Source organism: Apus apus, chromosome 7 (assembly GCF_020740795.1).
Source record: "Apus apus isolate bApuApu2 chromosome 7, bApuApu2.pri.cur, whole genome shotgun sequence".
Lineage (NCBI taxonomy): Eukaryota > Metazoa > Chordata > Aves > Apodiformes > Apodidae > Apus > Apus apus.
The window spans coordinates 4,150,395-4,176,288 of NC_067288.1; the positions used below are offsets into that span (position 1 = coordinate 4,150,395).

General features: G+C 53.6%; 2 protein-coding genes across 8 annotated transcripts; one reads left to right on the forward strand and one right to left on the reverse strand.

The window, feature by feature from the left end:
* Window positions 1-342: 342 nt before the first annotated feature.
* Window positions 343-1,526, forward strand: FAM163A (family with sequence similarity 163 member A). Its single transcript, XM_051625548.1, has 2 exons — window positions 343-435; window positions 1,086-1,526. The coding sequence occupies exons 1-2, from the start codon at window positions 343-345 to the stop codon at window positions 1,497-1,499; spliced, it is 507 nt and encodes a 168-aa protein (XP_051481508.1). The 3' UTR covers window positions 1,500-1,526.
* Window positions 1,527-4,242: 2,716 nt separating this feature from the next.
* On the reverse strand, window positions 4,243-25,419 carry LOC127387336 (ADAMTS-like protein 2). 7 transcript variants are annotated; one of them, XM_051625542.1, is made up of 18 exons: window positions 25,334-25,419; window positions 18,848-18,990; window positions 16,628-16,703; window positions 16,021-16,123; window positions 14,926-15,071; window positions 14,092-14,215; window positions 12,800-12,880; window positions 12,321-12,496; window positions 11,634-12,057; window positions 10,656-11,070; window positions 9,721-9,818; window positions 9,411-9,537; window positions 8,850-9,063; window positions 8,000-8,155; window positions 7,487-7,657; window positions 5,621-5,797; window positions 4,884-5,028; window positions 4,243-4,771 (listed from the first exon to the last, which is right to left on the reverse strand). In XM_051625542.1, exons 1-18 carry the CDS (start codon window positions 25,400-25,402, stop codon window positions 4,653-4,655), a joined length of 2,964 nt encoding a protein of 987 aa, XP_051481502.1. In that variant the 5' UTR covers window positions 25,403-25,419; the 3' UTR covers window positions 4,243-4,652. The 7 variants fall into 7 exon arrangements, with proteins under 7 accessions (XP_051481502.1, XP_051481501.1, XP_051481506.1 ...); XM_051625541.1 differs by having other exon boundaries at window positions 9,411-9,540; XM_051625543.1 differs by lacking the exon at window positions 4,243-4,771 and having other exon boundaries at window positions 4,910-5,023; window positions 9,411-9,540.
* Between the last annotated feature and the right edge of the window lie 475 nt (window positions 25,420-25,894).

Here is a 25,894-nt window from a genome sequence, read left to right on the forward strand (position 1 = left end):
AGAAGCCGTATTTTTGGCTGGGAGGGTGGAAATTGGCCCTTTTTTGGCTCAGCAAAGAGGGGTGCTCTGTGGGGGGGGACCACTGGGTGTTCCCCAAAGACCCCAAGCCAAGGGCAAGGGATGGCAGTGAGGGGGACACGATGCTGCATCTCCGGTGTCCTCTCCATGAGGATGGTGTTGTGTGCCAGTTTTCCAGCTGGGGAAGGGAGGAATGGAGGAATTTTGGCGTGCATCACCAGCACCACGTCAGCGGTGAAGCCATGGGGTAGGTGACGTCCCTGTCCTGGGGTGACACACCTCCCTGTGGCCCTGCCTTTCAGAGTTTGATGGAGAATCGGGCGGATGACAGCGGGAACTGTTGTTATCACCGGGGGAATCCTAGCGACAGTGATCCTACTGTGCATCATCGCCGTCCTCTGCTACTGTAGGCTACAGGTGAGCACCATGGCTGTCCCCCATCTTGTCAGCAGCCCGTCCTCGGGCCAAAATTCTGCTGCAGGAGGGCTCTCGAAGTGGGTTTCTTGCCTGTCGTGGGCAGGGATTTGAAACCCCTTTCCCACAGGTGCTGCAGGTTACATCCTCTCCTCCTCCCATGTGGGGGGGTACTCTCAAAAGGCTTTTTGAGGATTTGCAGTGCTTGCTTATTTAGCTGTAGGCTTGGCTGGGTTTGCAATAGCAGATGGAGTTTTTAAACTCCCCGTCCCCCTGTAAATTAAACAAGGAGGCTTTCAACAACCTCCTGCTCTTTAAAAGTTAATGTGAAGTCAGTGCCGCGCAGCAGCACCCGCGTGATGAAAAGCACAGCAGCTACTCGGAGGGGTTTCCAACTGGCACAAGTAAAATACCTTCCCCTTGCAAACCTCACTGGGCGGGGAGAGGATGAGTTCCCCAGCAGCTGCCTCCTGCAGCACACTCGGGGACTGGCTGAGTTTGGCAGGGCTTCTGCTGCCCTGCAGGGCTCAGCTATTGATGGAGCAGAGGGGGATGAGGGGAGCAGAGATGTGGCAGGGCTGGCTTTGAAGCCCGATCTGCCCGCCGGCTTCTCCCTCCGCTTCCCCTAACGCAACCCTTCCCCTTCCACACAGTACTATTGCTGCAAGAAGGATGACTCTGATGAGGAAGAGGAGGAGGAGGAGGAGGAGGAAGAGGAAGAGCCCAACCTTCCCACCCACTCCCACCTGGGCACCTGCAACGCTTGCAGCAGCTCACGCATGGTGGACGGGCAGGGCAGCCCCGCGTCCCCCCGCAGCGAGCTCAACCAGCACGGGGCCCCCAACTACTGCCCCACCTGCTCCCCCTATGCCTCCCCCCCACCCTTTTACATCCGGACTGCCGACATGGTGCGCAACGGGGGAGAGAGGGTGGCCTATGCCCCGGCCTGCTACAAGGAGGTGGGGCCACCCATCAGCATGGCCACCCTGCAGAGCTACCCGCTGAGCCGCCGTGGCCTCCTCCGCGAGAGCTTCCCCAACCCGCGGGCGGTCAGCACCGAGGTGTAGTCCCCTGTGCCACTAGCACTTGGGTGTCCCCAGCCGGCGCCCACTTGAAGAAAGGAGCTTTTTGGCTTTTTGGGGAGGGGAGGGGTTTGGGCAGAGAGGACCCCCCGAAGCCCACCTGAGACCAGCACCGTCCTCCTGCTGAACCGCCCGGCCTGGCTCAGCTTTATGGGCGAGAAGACGAGAGACCTCGAAGGGTGACATTAAACCGGCCACCTCCGAACCCGTCATAAGTGTCATTATTATTCTACTCTGTCTCCTGAAGGGGCTTGTCTAACGAGGGCTATGTACAGTACAACCTAATTTAATTACCCCAGGCTCCCCCGACACCCCGAGCAAGGGCTCTGGTGTCCCCATGCAGCCACCCGAGGCAAATCCCGCCGCTGAGCTGGGAATGGCGATGGGAAAGCAAAGAAGGGAAGATGCAGATCATCCTGCTCCCCTCATACTGTGTTGGTTGCCACTAGCAGTTAGCTTTTGTGTTCGAGTGTAAGGCAGGACACCATCTCCCACCCGCTTTGGTCTCTACATGTGCTGAAGAAGCTGAAGACATTAATTCAGGTCACTGCCCGGGGAAGCAAAGTTGCTCACGAGACTGCTCACCTACGCAAACGGGCACAGGCTGATCCTTCTGCAGCCAAAGCCCCCACCTCTTTTGCTCTTCACAAGCTTTCTTAGGAGCCATTTTAACTTGGACCCAATAAAACTGGCAAGATTGTTACTTACGGGAAGAGCTGCACCCCTAAATGACTGCAGTTTTGGTCACCTTCAGTGTTCAAAGCCCTACCCAGCCCACCCCGACAGCTCCGGACAGCCAGAGGAAGGTTGGCTTTAGGATGGCTTTTCCTTTCGACCTCTGGGTCATGTCTCCTCCTTTGCAGGACCCACAATGTCCCATGGGAGAACAACTGATATTCAGGTGACCAAGGTCCCCCACCCCCATTTTACTTTTGGAAGAAGAGGATGACCCAAACCTGGGTTCACCAGCTTTCTGACAGGTATCGACAGCCAGTGACTCTGCCTTTCTGCAAAAATGAATGTGGGAAAGTTCCTTCTGCCATAAATCAAATTAGGTGAAAAATTACTAAAAGGACATCTCTGTCATTCACAGGCACTTCTATAGCAACCAGCGCAGCACTGCTCAGCTGAGCACTTCCCATTCATGGCAGGGAGGAGGGACTTGGACAGCAATGATCCCCACAACCACGTGGAAGCTGTTGGAGGCAACAGCCAGGAACTCTTGCCGTGCCTTTGCAACGTAGGGTACGACTGCTCAGAAGTGGGATTGGTGGTTTGTTGATTTGGTGTTTTTTTTTTCACCGCCGCGATTTAGAAACCTTCCTGCTGCTCACAAGATCGGGATTTCACCTCCCTGTTCATGCACAGGAACAGCAGGTCTCAGCATGGAGCTACATGAGCCTCGGATGTTATCAGGCAAAAAGCTAATTCACACTTTGGACCTGCTCATGCCTTGGCACCTCTGCTCAAATTACCTGAAGAGAAGGAGCCAGATGAACGCCTAGCGTGGTGATGGTGCTTGTAACCAACCACCTTGCCCCAGCCTGCATTTTACACAGCCCTTTGAGCAAACATGGTGCACCATCTCCCCCACCTCTGTCCCAGAGAGACATCGCATTGCCATTATCCAGAGACTAGCTGTGTCTCTTTTAGAGTCTCCTTCCCATTCCTCACGTAGTGATAGCAGGTCTTTAAAGGTCCTCTGACATTCGTGGCAGGCAGGTGGGAAGGTGAAAGCAGCAGCAAAGCTCTTTGGATCCCACTGGCTCCTGCTGCTTCCCATACGGCCAGTCTGGAAGTATGAAAACACAGCCTCTATCTGGGGGAAAAAAAACCTTGTCTGACTCAGCAAATCCCATCCTTTCCCACTAGAGCATCTGCTCAGCTAGGTCTCCATCCTCTGGGAGCCACGAGAAGTTAGTATGTCCCAGTGTGACCTGCAGGCTACTGCCTGCGTGTCTGTGCCAGCTGGCCCTGCCATGTTGTCCCCTCGGAGGGCACAGAGCCAGCTCATGGACACAGCAGCTCCTGGCATCCAACTCAACCCCTTGGCACACAGCAAGGCTTCCCACCACAGTGGCAGCACGTGACCTCCAGAGGATGGGAATAATTCATGCTTCTGTGGGTCACCCTTCTGCTGAAAGGAGGGCAACAGCATCGTCATCTTTATCACACACAAATTATGTGTGACCTGTCGCCTGCTAACGAGGTGCCAAGGCTGGTGAGGCAGTGACAGAGTAGCTGGATGGCCAGGGTGAGGGTTTTCCTCACAGCCAACACAACCTCCTGGGCCTGGCACAGCTACAGAGAAACAGGCAAGTCTGAAAGGGCTGGAAATGTGGGAGATGCAATTGTGGGTTAGAAGGTTCTGGGGATGGTGGAGGAACAGGACAGGGTAGGGGCAGGGATCCCAGACTTTTTCCACTTCAGATTCCTCCTGTTATTACTCTTTGTCTTTGTTGCTCAGCTATGGGTCCAAATGCAATGTCAGAAATAAATGAGGACTTTGAAATACAAAACAGGAGTAGTTGCTGTTCTTTGGCAGGCTACACAAAATGGGGTTTTTACCCGGTGCTGCCTGGAAGCTGTACTGGCAGAAAGATTTTGCCTCCCCACCCTTCCTGCTCCTGCTTTCCTTCCTCTTGCATCCCTCTTCCTCCCCTTAACTCCAGCCTAGGTACGTGCATCCCAAACCCAGAGTTTTACCATTTAGCTCTTTATTGTGACACAGAAATTTGTGTGTGTGTGTGTGTGTGTGTTTTGGAAGTTGCCCTTTGTAGCAGAAGAACCTGCAGTGCAGACCGGAGAGACGGCGGCTGTCCGTGCCCTGCTGGGGGCTGGCCTCTGTGCCCCACTGCCTCCAGCCAGAGCCCCTCAGAGAAGACGACAGCAGGGTCAGGCTTTGCCAACTCACTCCTCAGTAGCTTTCTAGGAACTGATGGTTTTGTCTTGTGTATAATCCTCTTGGTGGAGAGGGAACAGTGATGACTAAGTCCTAGGAATTCCTCCTCGCTGAGCGGGCTGGTCTACAGGGACTACCTCCGCAGCCAAGCCAAGTGGGGTGGCTCCAAGTGCTAAAGTCTGGCTCAAGGGGGCTCTTGCCCCTGAACTTGGAAGGGGACTATGGCCTGGCAACCATCAGGGTGACCTGAGACGACACGACCGGCAGCAAGCCTTCCTGTAGTACCAGTGAGAGCACAGCTTCACCTTCAGCACCAGCACGCAGTTGGCCGTAGCTTTGTCTTCACAGTCTTCTTCTGGGGAGCAGAAGCATCCACAGTAAGGGGTTAAAAAGGAGATGTGCTTCCCCAGTGGAGAGCTGAACAGAGCCAAGGGCTCCCAGGGGGCTACTGTCCCTCCCAGACTTACCTGGTGCCTCTGTGGGGCATGGCTGGAGCTGGCACATCTGCCTGGCTTCTGGCTTGGAATCGGGGTCGCAGCCCTGGGTCAGAGCTTCCCCCTGGTAACACTTCACCTCACGCAGGCGCAGGCCAGCACCACACGTCTTGCTGCACTGTCAGAATCAAGAGAGACAGGAAAGGGAGAGACATTTTTTAAATTTTCTGTAGTTCCCAAGTTCTCTTGTCCTGTGAGGCCTTCCCGTTTCAGCTCGGGAGGGAATTCTTGAGGAGGTTTGGGTCAAATCCCACATGATCTCCAACTTGTGCTCCCCTTCTGTCGCTGCAGGAGAGCCTCCCTGAGCTGGGGTTGGGGCAGAGTGAGGGAGGAGTTTGCTTTCATCTCAGTTTGAATGTACCTTGGAATTGTTTTTGCTTTGCGTGCCAATGCTGTGAAAGAAGATGGAGAAAATGGCTGCTGCAAGCCAGGCCCTGTTTGCCCTGTCCTCCCATTCCCTAAATGCTCCTCAGCTGAATTAAAGAGAAAGACAGAACATAGACTTCTGGCAGAGGAGGAGAATGGCTGCATTGCCTGCCCTTGCTTGAGGCAATAATCCCTGTGCTCTCAGGTCTCCCCCAGTTCCCACGTGCCGGTCTCTCCACCTGCAGAAGAGCAGAGCTCATGGTCCCATCCAGACCTAACAGAGCCCTCGGCAGAACTGGCTTGCAGGCCATGCTCTCCCCCTTCCCCACCACCCCTAGCCCTACCTGAGACCAAGAGGTAGTGAACCAGGTTGAACACGGCCTCCTGAAACAGGCAGCTTGCTCCTCAGGTTTCTGAGCGGCTTCACAGCGCTTCTCGGGGTACTCCCTGTACACCCCGTTCTCCAGGCCCGCACACAAGACGACCCGGGTCTTCACCCCTCGCCCACAGCTGGCATCACACTGGGAAAGAGGACATGAACAGCTGGGTAACAACTGATGCTTGTCAGCTGTAGAGCTTCAAGTCAGATGGCATCCTGCTCAGAAGAAGGTGCTTAACACGTGTGTGCCAGCACCAGCCTAGCAGAGGTAGTGCTGCCCAGGTCATGGGAGCAATGGGTGGCTGCAGAGGAGCTGAATTTCTCACGGAGTGAGGGCAGGAGCTGGTAATGAAGAGTTTAGGCAGCACTGGGGATGCTGGATTCACCTTGGCTGGCCTTGGGAGCAGCTACCGCAAGGGACCTGGAGCAGCCAAGGCAAAAGACAACAAGAGGCTGTCTCTGTCTGTATGTGTATCTATGTTCTCAAAACCCACGTAGCGTATTTGTGTAACAACCTTCCTCCTGGAGTACTGACAAGCTTTGCGTGGGCCCAAGGGGCCAAAACTGGTGCACTGCAGGTGCTCTGCATGGACAAGTACTGCTGAGCCCAAAGCTGTGCGGGCTTAGCTGGGAGCTTTCACTCAGGGCACCAGCAAGAGAAGCAGCAGGAGGCAGGATCTGATTCCAGCTCAGCTCTGCTCCCTGATGCCTGTGAAGGCAGTTGCCAGCTTGAGATTTCACTGCTTTGTGCCCTTCTTCACTGCAGCAGGGCCAGGGAATTGGGCTTGCATCCATCCGTGGTCATCCTGTGACCTCAGAGTTCATCAGCTGAGAGAACACAGCAAAGGCAAAGAAGCTGGCACATGCCAAAGTGGGAAGCTCAGCTGGTCTTTCAGGGTTTAGATGAGGTTAATAGCCTGGATGCAGCAGAAAAACTGCACTGCAGCATTGTGTGTGACCCACACCTTGGGCCAGAGCAGGAGCAGGTGAGGAGACTGCCATGGGTTCCCAGGTTTAACCAGTTTGTGCGTGTTACCAGTGCTGGAGGGAGACTCAGCTGAGAGCAGTCAGCAGCTATAAAGGGCAGCAAAAGGAGAACAGAGGTTTAGCTATGGCTGGAGGGGAGAAGGCTTGGCTGCTTCTCTGGTTCCCTAGAAACCTTCTTCTTTAGTACTTTGGGAATCCCTAATTGCTCCAGATGTTACAGAAAAAGCCCAAACCTTACAATGGACTCCATGTGCTCCTCTGGGTGCTCTGGGATTTGGATCAACTTGTACTGGGAATCCTAAAGCCTCTAAGCCTTGAGCAACAGAAGAGAAGTAAGGACATTGGCAGTGGCCTCTTGTTTGGTAGAACAGGGCACCTGGACCATGTTCACTGGCCTATAACAATGGCCTGGATGTGACTTCTGGGGCAGGGATCTGGGCTGTGGTTCAGGTTTGCCTCTGAAACTGGTCTTGTTGTGGCTTTCTCTTTAGTGGTGAGACCACAATCTTGGGGGCTGAGAGCAGGTTCTGGACAAAGAGCTTTGCTGAGGTGCCTGGTAACTGCCAGCTGGGAGCCAGAGGTGGGAAAGGAGGATTTTCTTGGGATGTTACTGCCCTCCAACGGAGGTCCCCGGGAAGGCAGCAAATGACAAACTGGGGTGGTCAATACTTTAAATTACACCTTCCCCTTTTTTAAAAGGAGCTAGGATAAGAATACTGCTCTGTGGCTGGAGGTGGCACCAATACGACCTTGCTTCACCAAGTGAACCAGGCTACCACCATCTCCTGAGGGGCAGGGGATGGGAAGGAGGGCTGAGGGACACAGAGCTGGGCTTGGCTTTTACCTGCTCCCACTCCTGCTCCACCCAGTGCGCGGGGCAGTTCTTGTCCCCGCAGGGATGCACAGCCAGGGGCTTGGTGGCCGGGTCACACTGAGAGCTGGAGATCACTTTGCCCTCCAGGTTGCGACAGGCGACGAAGCGGCTCATGCGTCCCTCGCCACACGCACCTGAGCACTTGGAGGAACAAAGGGCATTTAGACACATGAGGAAGCAGGTGGGTGCAGGGGTCGGGGGTGCCAGGAGAGCCTAGCCCTGCCCCTGGGACTGTGGCACTGGATCCCAAGGGCCTTTAGAGGTACATCCACCCACGGGCTTCCATCCCCCAGCTGCTCTGAGCTTCCCAGATGAACAAACAGAGCCTGCCTCACAACTAACCCAGATGCACAGCAGGCAGAGGCGAAGCCACGGGTTATTCCAGCTTTTTTTTTCAGCTTGGCCTCTGCCAGGGAAAGCTGCAGAGAGCTCGGCATCGTGATGCCCACCCTGCCCTGCCCTGCCCCGGCAGCAGGGACTCACCGGGCCCCAGTCCGAGGCGGTCCAGCGGCGGCCGCAGGGCGGGCCCGTGCAGACCTTCTCGCTGCTGGGCTTCCGAGCCTCGTCGCAGAGCGGGGTTTCCACCGAGCACCGAACCTCCCTCCTCATCGTCCCCTGGGCGCCGCAGCGCGCCGAGCACTGCAACAGAGCCGCCCCGCCGCTCAGCAGCAGGGAGAGAACAAGGGAGGCGAGGGGAGCTGCTCTCCGCCTCCTCCCGTGCTCCTCCTGCCTGTACCAGGGGAGAGGTGCCCCAGCCGGGACACAAAAAGGTAGGGCTGTCTCTGCTGCTGATTGACTTTGGGTCCTACAGCTCCAAGAGGCTGATGCCGAGACGGCTGTTCAAAGTCACCGGGCTGCTGGCCCAGTCCCAGGCAGGCTGTGGGGAGTCAATCAAAGGGGTTCTGATTGGGTTTTAGCTTCTCCCTACCTCCATGCTACTGCTTCCCTTATTCACCTTTGGTGAGATTCCCTGGAGTAGGGAGGCGAAGCCTCTTGCTGGCAGGGCTTTCAGCATTCTGCTTGAGGAGCCACTTTACAACAGCGAACCTTTTGTGCTGGCCTTTGTCCACTGGGCAGTGCCAGAACAGGGGGCAGCTGTGGCAGTCCATGTCCCCACAGGATGCAGTTGGCATGGGGCTTCCTCAGCACCCAACACCTGCCAGCCCCCTTCCTCCAGCCCCCTTCCTCCAGCCCCCTTCCTCCAGCCCCCTTCCTCCAGCCCCCTTCCTCCAGCCCCCTTCCTCCAGCCCCCTTCCTCCAGCCCCCTTCCTCCAGCCCCCTTCCTCCAGCCCCGGCTGCTAACCTCTGGGAACAAAGCTCCCCTGCTACCTACCTCGGACCACTCGGAGAGCTCCCACTGGGGCCCACAGGCCTTGTTCTTGCAGGCTTTCCTCTCCATGGGCCTGGCCAGCCCAGCTGCCTCGCACAGATCATCATAAACGGAGCTGTCAAAGCCCGGAGCCAGCATCTTCCAGCAGCGCACGGTGCGGTACTGATAGCCCTCACCACAGGTCCTGGAGCATTCGCTCCACCGGCTGGTCTCCCACCTCCACGAGCAGTCCCCAGAAGAGAAAGCACAAAGGAAACCCCAGGTAAGGGGGATGAGGGACATGGGGAAGTGCCTACACGCCCGGGACTCCCTCACTCAGCAGCTGCGCATCTGCTCATCAGGTCTATGTCTGTGTTAAGGGGGTGCTGCTTTCAAAAGCCAACTTTACTCCTATCAGCAATTCCCACAGCAAATTCCTTCCTTCTCTTTGCTTGCAAAGGGATACAATGGCTTAGCTGCTGAAGTGGATCTTGCAGCCCAGAACAGCTGTATCCTTAAGAGCAGAAAACGATCCTGACAAAAGATAAGTTGTCCCCACAGCCAGCTGAGGTAATTTCTACTCACCTGGGCTGACAATCTCTCCCTGTGCAAAATTCATGAGTAGGTTCTGGCCGGGTTAGGGCATCACAGTATGTTTCATCCACTTCCACACCGTCGTACCGGACACACATCGCGTAGGAGGTGCTGATACCTGCTGGGCAATCAAGACCCTCTCTTAAGTCAGGCTCCATCGAATCCAAAAGCCTCCTCCCACCGTGATCAACTGACTGGATTGCCCACTGGATCTGAAATTCCACTGGGCAGTTTAAAAAGTACCAGTATTTCCTCTGTTCAACGGCCAGAAAGGACCTCAGCTACCTGAAGCCAAACCTACCTGACGTGCAGGTGGAGCTGCAGGGGGCATAAGCTGAGACTTTCCACCGATACATGTCAGCCAAGCTGATGTCATCATGGCCCACATCAAACTCATTGCTATGGAAAAAGGAAGGCAGTGTGAGTTAAAGATGAAGAATTGCTGCAGACGTAAAATACAGTTCAGTTCTTCCTCGCTGTCTTTGAAGATGGAAAGAAGCCCAGGGTTCCTGCTTTCCATCTCCCCCACCTTGGGCAGGATGGACCACAGATGAACAGAGACTGTAAAGCCTTGATCCACCTCCTGAATTCAACTAGCAAGGCTGTGAAAAGCAACGGATCAACATCCTCAGAAAGGAGGCATCATTCATAGTGAGACTTGTCTATATATGGTCTTTTGGACATGCAGGTGCCCTCAGCATCAGTCCATGCTATCACCTTGAGGTAAGACATTAGGTTGGAAAGGGGAGCTCAATCAAGGTCCCTCTTATCATTTAATGTGGTGAGAGGGTTCACACGTGGCTTGCCAGAAATGTTTAAAAGTTGGCCCTCATTTTCCTGCCAAGTCTTTATTGAAGTTAGAGGCATCTGTGCCCAGAAGGGACATGACATACTGGTAAATGCATGTGTGTGACATGCTATGGACTCCTGGCCTTTTTTACAATTACATTAATGTTGGCTCCCCAGGTGCTTGTGAACCTACTTCGATGGATCCCTTAGAGGTGAGGGGCAGGTGTGTGTGTGTCTGAGTGTGCAAAACACATTCTGGGAGCTCTGCCAAGCCAGTCGTGCCAGTCTTAGGAGGACACACAATTGGTTAAGCATCTACAGCAGCTCCATGGACAGACACTGGAGAGTAGGGACATGAAGGAGAGCAGTGAGACTACTAGAGGACTGGCTCAACCCTCCCTCCCTAGCTAACCATGCTCCTGTTTTGCCCACGAAACCAAGTGCCACCTTTCAGTGCCAGGAGCTTGCAGAGGCTCTGCCTGGCTGATGTCCACGGTTGGGCTGGCACCTAGCAGAGGGCTCTCCACAGATGCCATCATGCTGTGGTTGGCTGCTTCCCCCTGACTCCCAGCAAAAGCCTTCAAGTCCTCCAGTGAGTTCTTACGGGCCGGCGCTTTGTGGAGGCCCTGTGGCCACCAGGCAGCTGCCTCAGTCCACAGTCCTGCTGTGGAGTTCCTCGTGGCCAGCCTGGCTGCCAGGTGCTGCAGCTCCCTGCAGAAGGCAGCGTTGTGAGGGTCTCGGTGACACAGTCGCCTGAAGAGCCGGAGCCTGGAGGACGCTCCGCGGCTGTTCTCTGACAGCTCGGGTCTCCTCATGCTGTAGGGCACAGCCGTGCTGATGGAAATCTGATTGAACCTGAGAGCTGGAATTAAAATACAGGGATGCTTTTAACTATATGGGATGGCTTGTATGTCAGCACTTGGCCTCAAACTCATCATCTGCCACCAGGGTGCACCAACAGGCCTTAGCTGCCCTGACCAACCTCACACGTGCTCTCTTGCCCAGGAGCTCTGTTTAAGCTCAGGAGTGGGCCTTCAGTCCTGGCCTGAGGAATGCTGCTGGTGTACTTTGTTCCCGAATTGTTTGGCTTTCCCAGATTGACCTCCGATTTGACTTGTCACCTTGTGTTCACCTGATCCTCACTGGACTGTTGCTAGGACCTGTCCCTGCCCTGCTCGCCAAGCTCGGGCACTGTGGGACTGCCCTGCCTGAGCAGGCACAGCCTGATCTGCCTGGTGGCCACTCTTTCCCAGCTCCCCTTCCCTTACAGAGCTACTGCTCCCTGACAGTCTCCACCCCACTATTAATCATCTTTCCCTCATGTCTGCTGTGATGGTAAAGCCACCTTAAATTTCAAGATGACCAATGTGCGATGCTCGTTTTCAAGGAACAAAATGGAACAGAAGGAAAAACAAAGCAACCAACCCAACTCTGTTTCTCCACCGTTTGCTGCTGTTTCCTCCTCCTCTTCCTCTCCTCTGTTTGCATGGTAGACCTGTCTTATCTGGAAGTCATACTTCTCCTTCTCTTCACCTTGTTCCCAGCCCCAGTCCTGAGTCTGACTGCTGGAGTTGGTTTGGAAGAAGTGCGGGTGGCTAAAGCCTAAATCTTCATGCCCTTCTCTTAGAGGAAGCTGTTCACTGGTGTCCTCTGGTGCCAGGGAGAGCCACGTGGCATTGAAGTCCTGGGAAGCTCTGGAGTTGGCTGGAATGGGATGGTTCTGACTGGTCTCTGGCAGGTGGTGGTAAAGAGGTCTGTCTACTGCTGGGGCTGCAGTTCGGAGAGGTGGTGTCCGTGGCACAGTGTAGTCATAAGTTATATGTGGCATTTTCCCATTGAAGTTATAGTACTACAGGCAACAGGGAAAGAAAACAAAACCCTTTTTTCATTTTAAAGGACATATGTTTCCCAGAGGCCTCTTCATGATGGATGTTAAGAGAAGATGGCACACTCATAAACCCAAGGAAACCTCCCAAGACGCATCTGGCTTCCTCAGCCACCCAGACACTCAGGTTTGGCTTGGGAACCAGGTTCATATTTCCTTTGTCTGAGGGAGGCTCACAAATCTGAGACAGGCAAGACAGGAGAGCCTAAAACTAGCTCCTCACATACCATGGCATTCAGAGACTGGTTAGTGGGCCCGTGAGCTATGATATACTCCAGCCCATCCGAGTTCAGGCTCGAGGGCCGCCGGTACTTGAAGATGGTGCCAGCTACCCTGAAGTTCTGGGGGTTGTCAATGGCAGAGTTGCCGTTGAAGAAGAAATGCCCAGATTCATCTGCGAGTGCTTCAGAGAAAGAGAGAGAGAGAAAAGGGACAACCATGATACTCCACACAGAACAGCAACACTGAGGAGTGCAGACAGCTCATGATTGAGAAGAGCCCAATGGAAGAAGAAACCCTCCTGCCGCTGGAGATGTGGCTCTATGGAGCCTTGGTTTATGGAGAAACTAAGCACCCCCGTGCTGCCCTGGAGGAACTGCTCACCGAGCTCCCTCACAGCACAGACCAGAGTGCACAGAGCCCTCCTCCCACCTCCCAGGCAGCTGAACTGGGACTGTCTCCACATCCGTCCAGTTCCTCTGGTTACCTAGGATGTTTTCTGTTTTCCTGCGCTCAATGATGAGGATGTCTGTGGCACCTGCAGGGATGTTGGTGATGAACACGTAACCTGAGGAACAGAACAGGGGATGAGGAAACCCTGAGGACAGCATAAAAAGTTCTGGGTAGGAAAACCAGCTCATGGAGCAAGGGTGTACTTTAGGAGAGCAGGAGTCTAAGGCCAGTCTGTGAGCTCTTATCCCAGCTCCCCTCTGATGTCCCATTACAGGTCTCCAAGGCTCAGCCTGAGCACTGCTGGGTTTGGAGTCAGGAAAGGAACTGCACAAGTGCAACAGTCTGGCTTCAGGTGTGTGGGTGAGTGTGCCCTATGCTCTTTCTGGCAAGAGCACAGAAAAAGCTTACTAGTGACTAGGGCTGATGCTGAACAGAGGATGGAGAAGACTGTAGGTCCACTCAGCTCCCGACTCAACAGTTTCTCTCAGGAGTAGCAGAAAAATTGACCTTTAAAGGCAAAGTAAATAAGAAGGCTCTTAAAAGTTGTGTGGTTTGGCAGCTTGTCTTTCCTGCTGGAAATGCAGGTCTTGTCCGTTCTGTAAGGTTTTATGAGGACTGGAAAAGGAGGCCAAGACTGCACCTGTACTGCTAGAGGGGTTAGATGAACCCTGCTCTGGAAAGGGGCCTGAGCACTTTTCTAGTCTGTCTGGAGAAAGCGAGGCAGACTAGTGAAAAAACAACAGGGTGAAACAATGTTCCAAACCTCCTGAAAGTAATTAATTACTACTGAGCCCGCCACAGTCTATTCTTCCTGTGCGTGGAGGAATGGGCCATAAGGTTGCAAGGGATGAATCTCAGCCCAGTTTCAGTTTCAGACAGACTGTCCCTCAGCTGTGCCAGCCATGGGACTGGGGAAAGCAGGAGACTAAGTGCAGGCTGAAACAAATGCTGTGATCCCCATCAGAGGAGCTTAAGTTTCAAATGAACACGTAGCACAAATAAAAGAAGATTCATCGATCTCCTCACATTATCTGAGGTGGGCAAGATGCCAAAATCAATAGGAACAAACAGATCCCCAGCTGCTTCCTACTGTAAAGAGGTGAAGGGAAACCTTACCAGCCTAATATACAGCACATCAAACCAATCTCCTCGGATGATTAAGTGAAAAGGACAAAATACCAGCATTTAAGCAGGGGTGGCACTCTTCAGCTCTTCCCACCAAGCAGCTGGGAAAACTCCTACCCGCCTTCAAGCCAGTCACCCTTCATGCCAGCTGGTGGGAAGAAGTAGCAGGTGAAGTCTCCGGACTGTGGTAGCAGGGAGTACCTATCTGTGAGACTGCCCTTCGGAAGGTGCCCGAGACGCGGTGGCAAGCGCTGCCGTCCCCTCCACACACCCTGCATCTGTCCATCGTCCGGGCTGAGTACAGGCTCCCGTCGCACCCAACTGGCTGCAAAGAACAGAGCAGGAGAGGGTTTCCTGGGGTCAGCTTATTGCCAGGGGCCAGGGGCTTTCTGAAGAAAGGCTACCAAGCTCTTTCGGTGAGGTTTGGAGGTGGGGGATGGATGTGAGCTTGGAGTGGAGTAATGAAGGGATCCAACAGCAGCAGAAAGTCACCTGTGTCACTGGTGAGTGTCTACATCACCTGAACCTTGTGTGTATGGGTGAATGGAGTAAGACTGGAGCAAGCTACTTCTGTTCCTCCTCTCTCTGCATGTAGGCCAGTCCAACACACTGAAGCGATGCTGTACATCACCCTTCAGGAGATGCTGCACCAAAGGCAGGCCTGCCTGAGGATGTAAGGTACCCCTCTGTGACACAATGTTCAGCCACCCTTCATCTTTGCCATTGGAGGGAAAAACCACACGTAAGATTTTAATCTTTTTTACATTGGATGACTACAAAAACAAACCTGTAATTCTAGTCTTCTCTGTGTTGGGAGGACAGTGCTGTCACCCAGAGGGAACATGTGGATGTACCTAATTCCTTTCATGTGAACCTCTCAGCTCTGCTCTAGCCCATAGGTGTTCATGAATGAAATGTCATTACTCCACACCAGGCCTTGGTTTCAATTCCCTGCTGTGACCTTGCAATGACCAGGAGCTCCAGCCAGGCCACCTACACTTCCCATTTCTCTACTCCTTCCTCCCAGAGCCTCACCTCACACCTCCCGTTAATGCAGACCCCTTGATAGGTCCTGTCCTTGCAGGAGGTACCATCCTGGGCTCGGGCCATCAGCTGCCTCTCTCCACTCCGAGTGGTGCACTGGAGGTCACAGGGCTTGTTGGAGATACTGGTGTAGTCATCTGAAGGGAGAGGGGCAGAAAGTCACCAGGCAGATCAAGGTGCTCAGAGATGGGCAGCGAGGAAGGGGCCTTTCCTGTTATCCATACTGATGGTTTGAGGTCACCTTGGCTGTTCTTGCTGCTTGAGGTTAGACCCCAAGGCTACAGATTTTGTAGTGGTAAAGGGGTCACAGTATGAGGCTGCAGCTGGGGATTATGCCTAGCAGAAATGCTTCTTACTGGCAAACCCTCTTCCTTGCCATACCCTCTTCCCTTTGCAGTGCCAGATTTGGGACTCTGCATCAGCAGATCCCAGACCACACACAAGCACACAAGAGCAATCAAGACCTGCAAGAGGGGTACCAACTGTGTGGGGCCATGGCCATCTACACCCTGTTCAGCTGAGCAACTGAAAGCAGAGGTGAGGATGTTCTATGTCCCTTTGGCAGCTAACAGAAAAACAGCTGGGTCCAGAAGGAGGGTGAGCTCAGTCTGGGCCTCAAGGGACAACTGGCAAACGATGTGAAACAACCTGTCTTGCCTGTGCAGGGAAAGGATGGTCATCCTCTTGAGAACAACCCACCACCAATCCAGTGGGAAGCATGCTGGGTGACAGAGGCAGCCAAAATGGTAGAAGGCACAAAGAGCGTGAACACCCACTCTGCCAAGATGACTGCTGGTTAGCCAAGACAACTCAGAGAAGCCCGTGTCCTGTCTGCCCACCAGTGCTTGCTGATGTAGGATCCAAAACAGGAGCAATGTGGTGAGAGAGGAGGCCTGGCTGGGTGGAGCGGTTCTGTGAAGAGACAGGGAACGATTTCTCCAAAGTAGGGAGCACAGGGAAGCACTTCCAGACCAGCCAGGAGCATCCATCCCTTGTCCCTTGGCACCTTCCCCCTCTCCTGTGTCTGAGAAGATCCTGTGGGTACCTTCTCTCCCTGATCTCTTATGTGAAATGGTGAAAACCCACCTGGATAGAGGGGCATCCAGTGGTAGTAGCGCTTCCCAAAGGCTTTGGCATTGAAACTGGAGCACTGCTGCTGTTTGAAGCTTGCTGTGTTGGCTGGGCAGGGCTACAGAGGGAATAAATGTGATCAAAAGCTCCCTACTTCACAGCCATGGTTGTGAGAGCTGCTTGTCCCTGCTGCATCCTTGAAGGATGAAAACACCCTGTCCACCTTGGAAGGAATCAGTGATGAACTCTGAGGTGCCATAATACAGGTGGAAAGGCCAGGCCTCCCTTGCCCAGAGCCCCTCAGACATCTAACAATCCTGCAAAAATTACTTCCAGCAAAGGGAAAAGCATTCTGGAAAAACTTCTTCCCTCTCCCCACCCCGCAGCAAATATGGTTTTGTGTCTTTTGCCCCCATCTCTCAGTTTTCAGAGAGCAGAGCCCACCTCCCACCTCTCCAAAGGCACACAGCCAGCCACTCCAGGAGTGGATTGTGCTCCTTGTCTGCACTCCTCTGACAAACCAGTCACACCCTGAGTTCTGGTGCTCTCGCAGCTCCAGGTATCACCCCCTGAGTCCCACATCCCCCAGTGAGGACCAGTCAGTACAGGAAGTGGTTCTCACCTGCTGCTGGCACAATTGGTAGTACTTGGCTTGACCAACACACATGGTGCTGTTTGTTCCCTGGGGCATCTGGAGCCTGCAAAGCAGAAAGATGATGAGCTGGAGGTCTGTGAAGTAGTAAGGTATTGAGGATGACAAAAAAGTCAGGCCTGACTTAAGGTGGAGAAGCAAGGCAGGCATTTTATCAGAGCAAAGCCTGCCAGACCTAAACTAGCCAACGTCTCCTCTGAAACACGTTTTCAGTGCTTTCAGGTGGACTGTGATTTTAGGCTACTCTTGTTTTGGGGCAGGTTGAGCAGACAGGGAGCAACTGCAGTGTCACCAGCCCTACCTCCCTTCACCTCTGAGCTCCAAAGGGGCTGATGTGAGAAAAGGGCAACAGAGACTGATGATCCATCCCTTCCAAAGAAGCGTGCAGGATTTGCAGTGACCAGGGAAGTTGATTTCAGGGTTCACTGTGCAGTAGGCAGAGAGATGGCACTTCTCATGGGGACTGGCCACCTTAAAAGATGAGCAGGAAAGGCTTGGTGCAAAAAAAAACCATAGGAATTTCTCAGCACTTGGTGCTTTAGCTCCAGCCAGCAGGAGTTACGCAGGGGATCCTGGAGTCCTTAACTAATGCCAAGGTAAAGAAATGCTTGAAAGCTGGGAAGACACACAGAGAATGGCCAAAACCATAGATTAAGGCAGCTTGGTCTGTGTGAAGACGAGCAGCAGACAATGTGGTAGCAGCACAGGGAACTTAGGATGCACTGTGTAATGAAGAACCCTGCAGGCACATTCAGGCTGGACTGGCTAGAGGTACTGCAGCTATCCCTCCAGGGCAGTTATTGAAATGATGTAGGGAAAGCCCAAATCTGCACCAAAAGGCTTGAAAATGGCCAGCCCTTCCAGCTGAAGCAGAGGCTGCCTGCAGACTCAGGCATAAATTGTTTTGTGGGTATCCCTGGCTCACACTTGAGCCATTCTCCTTAAAGCTGCAGAAACTTTTTGCCTGGGTTTTCTGTTGGGCTTCTTTTTTTTTTTTTTTTTAATCAATTCAAACTCGATCCCTGGGGTAAAACACCACAGCAAAGCCCTCCCCTCTCCATATGTGGAGTCAAGGGTAGAGCAGGTGCCAAATGGAGGAAAAAAAAAAAAAAATTATCTTCTGGCAGGAGGCAAAGGGCAGAAGGTCCACTCTGGCTGTGCAGAGTGTGGAACAGCCCCAGGGTTCCTCCATTCCTGTTTCCCAGTGCTCTCCCATGATGGCCACAGTGTGCTGGGGAGGAGGAGCAGCAGCAGAGACACTGACAAGCCTGGTTAACAGGGAGGCCACATCCAGATGGAAGGTACTGCAGCACATCTGGACCCTCATCAGGCTGCCCAGATTCAAGTAGTTTTCTGCTGCAGGAAGGAAAGCAGGTTGGGGGCCCTAGCTTGAGCTCGCTCCATTCAGGAGTGCATTCAGGCAGAAGGGAAAGGGGGCAGGTGTGGGGCAGGCAGCCCCCATGGGCTTGCTGTGCTGCAGGACTTCAGCTCTCATGAGCATCTCAGGAGCCTGGAGAAGCAGGTTAGTGTGGTGCTGGAGGAGGAGGGCTTGGTGGAAAATGGGCCTGGAGGGGACAGTGGGAGTTCAGGCAGCTGAAGTTCCCCAGCTCTTCCCACTGCCACAAACCCATCCAACTGATACCAGGACTGTAGCAGTTGTAGGGGACAAACGTGGCTGCAGGGGACAAATGGAGATGCTGTCAGATGACAGCCAGATAAAGGACAGAGGGAAAAAAAACTTGCAAGCTCTCCAAGAAACAAAGAGGGGAAATTGCTTAGGTGTGGCTGAGCTGGCTGCTGCCAGGAGTAAATTAAGTTCCCCCCATAATCTGGGAATATGTACCCACATCCTTAGCACAGGAACTGGCTACAGGTCAGAGTTGGTTTGGTCAGAGCAGCCATGGTTTGTGAAGGAGAAGAGGAATAGAGCTGGCCTTCTCCAGCCCACAATCCCATCACCTTCAAGTCACCCACAGCCCCTAAGAGGGGACCAACCCTGCTGTGCTGAGCTTCTGCCTCAACAGCCCCTCCCCACAGGCAACAGCCACCTTCCTGTCCAAGAGGCCACAGAAGATGGGATGGTCAACCCCGCCAACTCAGGAGGTTCAGCCCCAAAATGCAGGTCAGGGGCACATCGTTTCCCCTCTGCCAAGGGACCTGGCCAGGGGCTCAGGCTGGGACAGGACTCACCTCTGCCGCAAGCAGTGCCTCTCCCGGGACATCACGCCTCCCCCGCAGGATCGGGAGCAGGTGGACCAGGAGCTCCACTCTCCCCACCACTTGGTGACTTCTTCATCCCAGGGGCCAGCTCCATCTGCTGCCTCACTACTGTCCTGACAGAAACAGAGCATGGTGAGCTGGAGAACCTGGCTCCTCACCACCCTGGGAAAAGAAGGGCCTGCCAAAGGTAGCTCCTGCAGGGACCGTGCCACCTGGATGCCTTCTAAACGGGCTCACAAGCCTCAACATTCAAATTTCCCTCCAAGACTGTGTTATGCATGGGGAGGAGGATGCCTCTGGCATCTCAGGACATGATGCAGGGGAGGGCTGTGAGGCCACACGTGTGTGACAGCAACAACAGCCTGACTCCACAGCGTCACCCCCAGCCTGGGTGGGACAGAACTGATCACAGTTCACACAGCCCCCCGGGCTCTGACCCTCCCACCCTCACCAAAGTGATTTTCAAGTGTGCTTCAGAACCAGAGCTTCTTGCCATTGCCCCTCTTCCCATGCACCAAGGGTTGCTTCCCCACCCAGCATGCCTTGCTGAGGCATTTAAATTGGGCAATCCTGAGCTCTTTTGGCCCCAACACGGATGGGCAGCAGGCTGCTGTTGGCTGTGCTTCCACAATCCCCAGCAGGTAAGAGCTTCTGTTTTAGTTGGGTTTGGGGTTGTGATATTTTCCTGTTTGGTGGCTGCTGGCCTAAAAGCTCTGGTGGACTTTGGCAAACTAGCCTGTGCAGGAATTAATTTGCTGTTTACTGAAATACAGCTTTGAGAAGTGTGAAATGCAGCAATGAGTTCAACACAGGGCAGGGATTTATCCAGCTGAAAATGCTGATGGTGTTTCAGTGTTAGTAGAAGGAAATTAATTATTTGTGTGTGTGTGTGTGTGTGAAGTCTGCTGTGTTAAAGCCAGGGCTTGGGGAAGTTGTATCCATGCTACTTTTAGCAAAACACGCTGGTTTGTGGCAGTGGCAAAGAACTGGTCTGCAAAGCATAACTGCTGGATGGGAAGGAAAACTCAGCAGGGTTTGCTCCTCACTAGATGTGCTCTGTTCAGTGTTTGGGTTGACTGTCTCTTGGCTTGACCCTCTTCTGTGGTGTAATAAAGCCAAAGTGTTGTTCAACTTGTAGTGTAATTCCTGCCTGAGAACTTGTAGTTTCTGCAGCGTCTGCCAACAGAACATCCTCCGGGCAGAGGAGATGCAGCTGGTTTCATGTGTATGTTTCTAATTTACAACAGTGTGGCTGAAATGAGCATGGTGCCTCTTCTTGGTGATAGCCGGAGCATGTTGAAAGTAACCTACTCTGCTGCAAGAAAGCAGCAGGTTACCACATACTTTACTCTCTAGTGATTACAAGAGTTGATATTGAATACAACACAACAAAATTCTCTGCTGTACTTGGATGTTCTGGCTGCAGCTGACTGGCCTGACAGGGACCAAATGCTGTGACCAGCACCTGAGCTGTTCCAAGAGAAAACCAAAAATTTAAAAGAAACAGACAGGTTTTCCAAAAGTACCTCCTTTTTCTCTTCTTCTAAATGATCATCTCAACCTTTTTCCTATGAGAATTTTTTGTCTGACTCTAAATCATCAGGCTGTGAATGGAAATGCTGACTATGTAGCTTCCACGTTTACAAAGGAAAGAAATGAAAGGTCTCTTATTGTAAGGTATGTTCAGCTAAAAATACCTCCCTGTGATAAGCATCTCAAGGCCTGTGGAGGAAGAGATCTTTGCAGCTCTAGGGAAGGAAAATGCCAGTAATATATCTGGTGTCTGTGCAGAGAGTTCAGCACAATACAGACTCTCCCATTGCTGGGGTAATAATCAAAGCTGGTGTCTTACCACTTCCCTCAGTAGTGACATGAGGCTCATGGACTGTCTGGAGGGGGAAGGCATGCAGACCAAAAGCTGCAATATTTACATACCTTTACCCCAGGTGGCAATAAAAATCTGTGTGGCTGTCACCCTGCAAGATAGTCCTGCTCCAGAGATCTTGCAATCCAAATGGGTGAGATGGGGTAGAAGGGCAACAGGCAAAGGGAAGTGAAATAGCCTGTTCTACTGACCTAACTCTGGATGTTGAAAAAGACTTTGTGTATTTGGAATGGTGGGAAGCTGCAGGCTCCTTTTCAGATTTACTGCTCTTGGGTGTTTCTGCTGGATGCAGGGAGACTTGGCATGTGGTGGCAGAGCTGAGGTTTGGGGCAGATCAGCAGCTCTGCCTTTGTGTGCCTGTTTCTTGCAGTTAGCACAGAATACATTTCTCTCCGCACTGCGACTCTCAGGAATGGCAGGTGCCCAAATGAAGATTTATTGAAGGATGCTAGTCAAAGAGACACCTTTTCTTTTAAATAAAATGTGTTCCCCTATACCCATCAGCCCTGCTCCTGCTTCCTCTCTGCACTGAAGGAATCAAGCATTTTTTAAGTAGATTGATTTGGCTCTCAGGTTTTCCATGACCAAGCTCCCTTGCCAGTCCTTGTGAGGAGCATTTATTTTCTTGTGTAAGCAAGGACAATGCTGAGCTGTCCCCTTGGCCAGTGAGACTTTAGGCATGACTGCATCTGAGTCCTAGGCCTGCTGAGGTGGAGGGGAAACTTCAGGTACTTCAAGCTGCGGCAGCTGGTTTCAATCTGTTCTGAATTTATTACATTGTCAGAAATAAATCTGCATTAGCCATGACATACAAATGGTTCTTGTGTTTAATTAGAGATATTTGCATTTTCCAAATTTCCAGATAATAAATTAAGGACTGTGGGACAGAATCCAAGTTAGATTAGCTCTGAGCTTTAGTTTCCCAGGCTTCTCAGCAAATCCCAAGGGCTACCTTCTGGCTGAGTGAATCCCCCTCTTCCACCCCTCCTTGCAGAAGGAGAAATCAAAGGGGCTTTACAACAACTTTTGTGCACTCTCCTGGTTCTAGGAGATGCTGGAGCTGCTCTAATTTGCATTCTGCTGCAGAACCACAGAAACAGAACAGGCTAGAAACACCACAGCAGGGGATGCACACAGGTCCAGTCTTTATATAAGGCTGGTTCTGCCTGGCCTTGGGCGAGTGCTCTGCCCAAAGCGGGTAAGAGGCTCGGGTATGACTCCTTGGGGGATGAGGAATATAAGGCCTAGAATTTACATGCATATAAAAGACAGACCATATTCCAGTGCAGACAGGTGCTCTCCACAAGATTTTCCCTTGAGGGGTTTGTGGCTTGGCACCTGGTGATTACACAGCTGCAGTTCTTCCTCTCTGAGGTTAACCGAGCTCTTTTCGCACCTCGGCGCCTACGCCGGAGGCCGTGCAACCGAATAGGTGAGGGTTGCCCTCCTGCCCCCTTGTAGGAAGCACCACAGCTTTGCACCCCAACCTGCAGGGGTTCTCCTCCAGGATAAAATAGCTGTCTCCAGATTTACCAATATCCATCAGTCTCTAAGCCAGCATCACCGAAAGCTTTTGCTGTCCGCCCGAAGAACCGGCAGCTGCTTCCCCCTCCAGCCCCCTGCCAAACAAAGGCTGCCACAAACAAAAAATGCTTCAGCCCTGCAAAGAAGGGTGGGCCTGGGCTGACATCCTATCGGATTTCCAGGCGGTCTTTCTGAAGAGCTGAAAGGGATAAAAGTAAATTCTCCCCTGGCTCTCTGGGATCAGCTTTGAGCTGCGCCGGGTTTCCCAGAAACCTGGGAAAAACTGCAATTACCGTGTCGGTGGCCGAGTCTCCTGTGTTGCTTATTGTTGTGCCTAATCTTGAGATTCATTAGAGCCTGGGTCCTGGAAAATAAGCTGTCTGGGAAGAGAGACCACAAACATGCCTGTCTAGTTTCCTTAATAGAGGAGCTTCGGGGGGGAAGGCTCTCTCTTGCAGCCTGGAATGCCTTAAGGGCTGGCCCACCACTGAAGGGCACAGTAGGTGTCGTAAACTGTTCTGCTCAACCATGTCTAAGCTTGTAAGGCTACTAGAAACAGCAGCTGAAAAACAAATTCTTCAGACCTTTTTTTGAGGCCATTAACTGCACGTCCTCTACCCAAAATTTCCACGATCCCTTTACTCAAGGGCTTCTCTCTACAGCAAAGCACACTTCTTACTGAAATACTAAGTAGCTTCAGATGTCTTGATGCCTGGAATGGATGTCAGATTATTATCTGGAAATGAATGACTGTGCTCAACTCCCCTGGTCTGGGTTCCCCGTGTCATTCTCTGACTAAAGCTGTGGTGACAGAGTCCACCACAGCCCTGGAAAAAAAAACAATAGCATTTGCAGTTGTCCCCTGATGTTTTACAAAATAACTGCTGTTTCTGTAAAGCTATTTCTCATCCTGTCATTGTTTTATCCTATTCGGGTAGACTAGATAGTTTGCGTGAGAAATTCAACGTTGGTAGCAGACAAAGCCCAGTTTTCCTTAGAAAAGCTGAAACGAGATGTTTGAGAAGGGATTTTTAATGAAGGGAAGGCATCTTCAGGTAAAATGAGCAATGCAGAATGATTTCTACAGGATCGGGAAGAACACTAATCTGTGGAGAAATGGTAGCTTGCTGAAGATGTGATATTGCAGCAGATAAGTAACAAGACCTGGACTATCGTGAGGTGCAGAAGAGAGGCAAATTAGAAAGAAGCTGGTGGAGAACTACCAAGCATCGTTCATAATCCTGCAGTGACACAAAGTTGACAGGCAAGTGCTGCACGTCATTACAAAATACTTGATCCAAGTCAGTTAGGTCGTTCCCTTTGAGTGGGATACACACTTAACTCCAGGGCAAGCTGGTGGAAAGGATGGAAATGTCTGGAGGGGAAGAAGGGAGTAACAGGCTGTGTGCAAGAGGCATCTCTTGCATCAGGTTGTTTAGAGGTGTTGAATCCAGTTAGCCCCACATAGGAAGGGATTTGCTGACCCTATCTATGGATTGAGGCTTTCTATAACATTTGTTGTATAATCATGTTGTATATAGAAACTGGAACAAGAGGAACTGCAGGTTAATCCCCTAATGACCATTTTGTGTGCTGGCTTGCAGCAGAAATACCAATCCATACTAGCAACCACCTCTGCTAGGCCAACTTGCACCATGCAATCCTTGATCAGAGTGCTCTGCAGGGATCTCCTGGAGTAAGGGAGTCCTCGGGGCAGATCCAGCAGCAGGGCTTGTCCCGGGAAGGGCTGAGCAGCCCTCCCCCCAGCCCTTGGTGCCCTCTTCTTAGGTACTGTGCAAACACAGCTGCTAGGGGCAGGGAGAACCAGGGGCAGCCAAGGCTTGTGTACACACAGGCTGATGGAGGAGTCCATCCAGGTCAGTCCTAAATGACTTCACATCTGTTTAGCCTGACCCGGCTTGCTCTGCCTGGAGGCACAGCCCTTCAGTTAAAAGGGTAAACAGACCAGGCAAGCGGGTGTGCGTGGAGGTAAAAAAAAACACGTGGGAACGAGACACTGGGGCTTTTAAATTAAGACAACCCTAGAACAGGAGACGCTGCTGCTCCTCAAAACGCCGGGTTGTCTGCTGTAAAGCTGCGGTGTCTGGCGGGTGGGAAACGCAAAACCCAAGCCCCTCTTCCTTTAGCAGAGCAGAATCCTTTCGGCAAGCAAAGAAATCCGGCCGGGTTCCCCTCGGGGAAACGGGAGGGCCGAGCCACAATGGATGCAGTGACCCGTGCAGGCAGGGGCACAGCCGGCGCCCTGGGAAGCCGGGATTTCTGCCTCCCCGCCACAAGCAGGGGGGGCGATTCCCCCCAGGGAAAGGGGACTTGGCAGGGGGGGGGATGCAGGGCTCTTGTGAAACAAGTGCCACGAGGAGGGGCCGGGCTGAGGAGGGGCTCTTCTGTGGAGGAGAGATGCGGGGGAGCGTGGGGGCTTCAACACCCTGCCGTGCAACCCCAGGGCGGGCGGGGAAAGCGGCTGCCCGGCCCCACGGCTGGGGTGGGTGACAGGAGGGAGAAGGAAGAGGGGAAAAATCGGTTTGTTTTCAGCCTTAAGACAGAAATCAGCCCCTCTGGCAGGGATGAACGGGGGGGGGGGCAAGCCGGGGTGAACCCCAAAACCCCCGAGAAGCCGTGTTGCCTCCTTCTTGGTGATGCTGGGAAAGCTCCTCAGGCGTCCTTGCCCCCCGCTCCTCGGGGTCAATCTGGTGGTGGTGGTGGGGGAGACACGAAAAGCACCCCAACCACCACCACCCTTCTCCAGCACCTCAAGACCGACGGACGGCAACGGCGGGGACCCCCCCCCCCAAGTCCAGGCTATCCCCTGCAGGGGCCGAGGAGCCGCCGCTAGAACCCCCCGAGCCCCGCTGCCCCGCTCAGGCCTGCGGTACCGGGGACCCCCCCCTGGCTCGGAGCGCCCCTCCCGGCCCCGCCGCGGCTCCTGCCGGGGAAGGAGGGAAAGGAAGGAAGGAGGAAGGAAGGAAGGAAGGAGGGAGGGAGCGAGGGGAGGCTCCGCCGCCGCGGGCCCACCCGCCGCCGCTTACCTTAGCGCCCAGGGGGGCGGCGGCGCGGAGGAGGAGGAGGAGGAGGAGGCGGTGGGAAGCGGCGGCCATGCCGCGCTGCTGCTGCTGCTGTTGTTGCCTCTGCTGCTGCCTCTGCTGCTGCTGCTGCTGCCTCGGAGGAGGCGGCGGGGCGGCCCACCAGCGGCGGGAGCAGGAGCAGCCGGAGCCCGGGCCGGCATGGCTGAGGGAGTTAATGACTTTACAACCTGCCGGGTGGCGACCCGCGGCGCGGCCGCTCGGCGGGGGATGGGGCCGGGCTGCGGCGGGGGGTGGAAGGGGGTGTGTGTGTGTGTCTGGGGGGGCGGGGGGTGTCAGTGTAAGAAAGAGGGGGAGGCCGCTCCTCGGGCCCCGCAGCTCCTCGGGCCCCGCCGCCCCGGGGCTGGGTCCCGCGTCCCGCCTGCGAGCTGCGGGGCGGGACCCTCGGACCGCCCTGCCCGGCACCGGCGCTGCCACCGCTTCCCTGACGGCTCTTTCATCTCCGCTGGGCCCTGCGGGGACCACCCGGGCTGCCCCCCCCAGCCCAAGCAGACCTCCTCGCTCCTT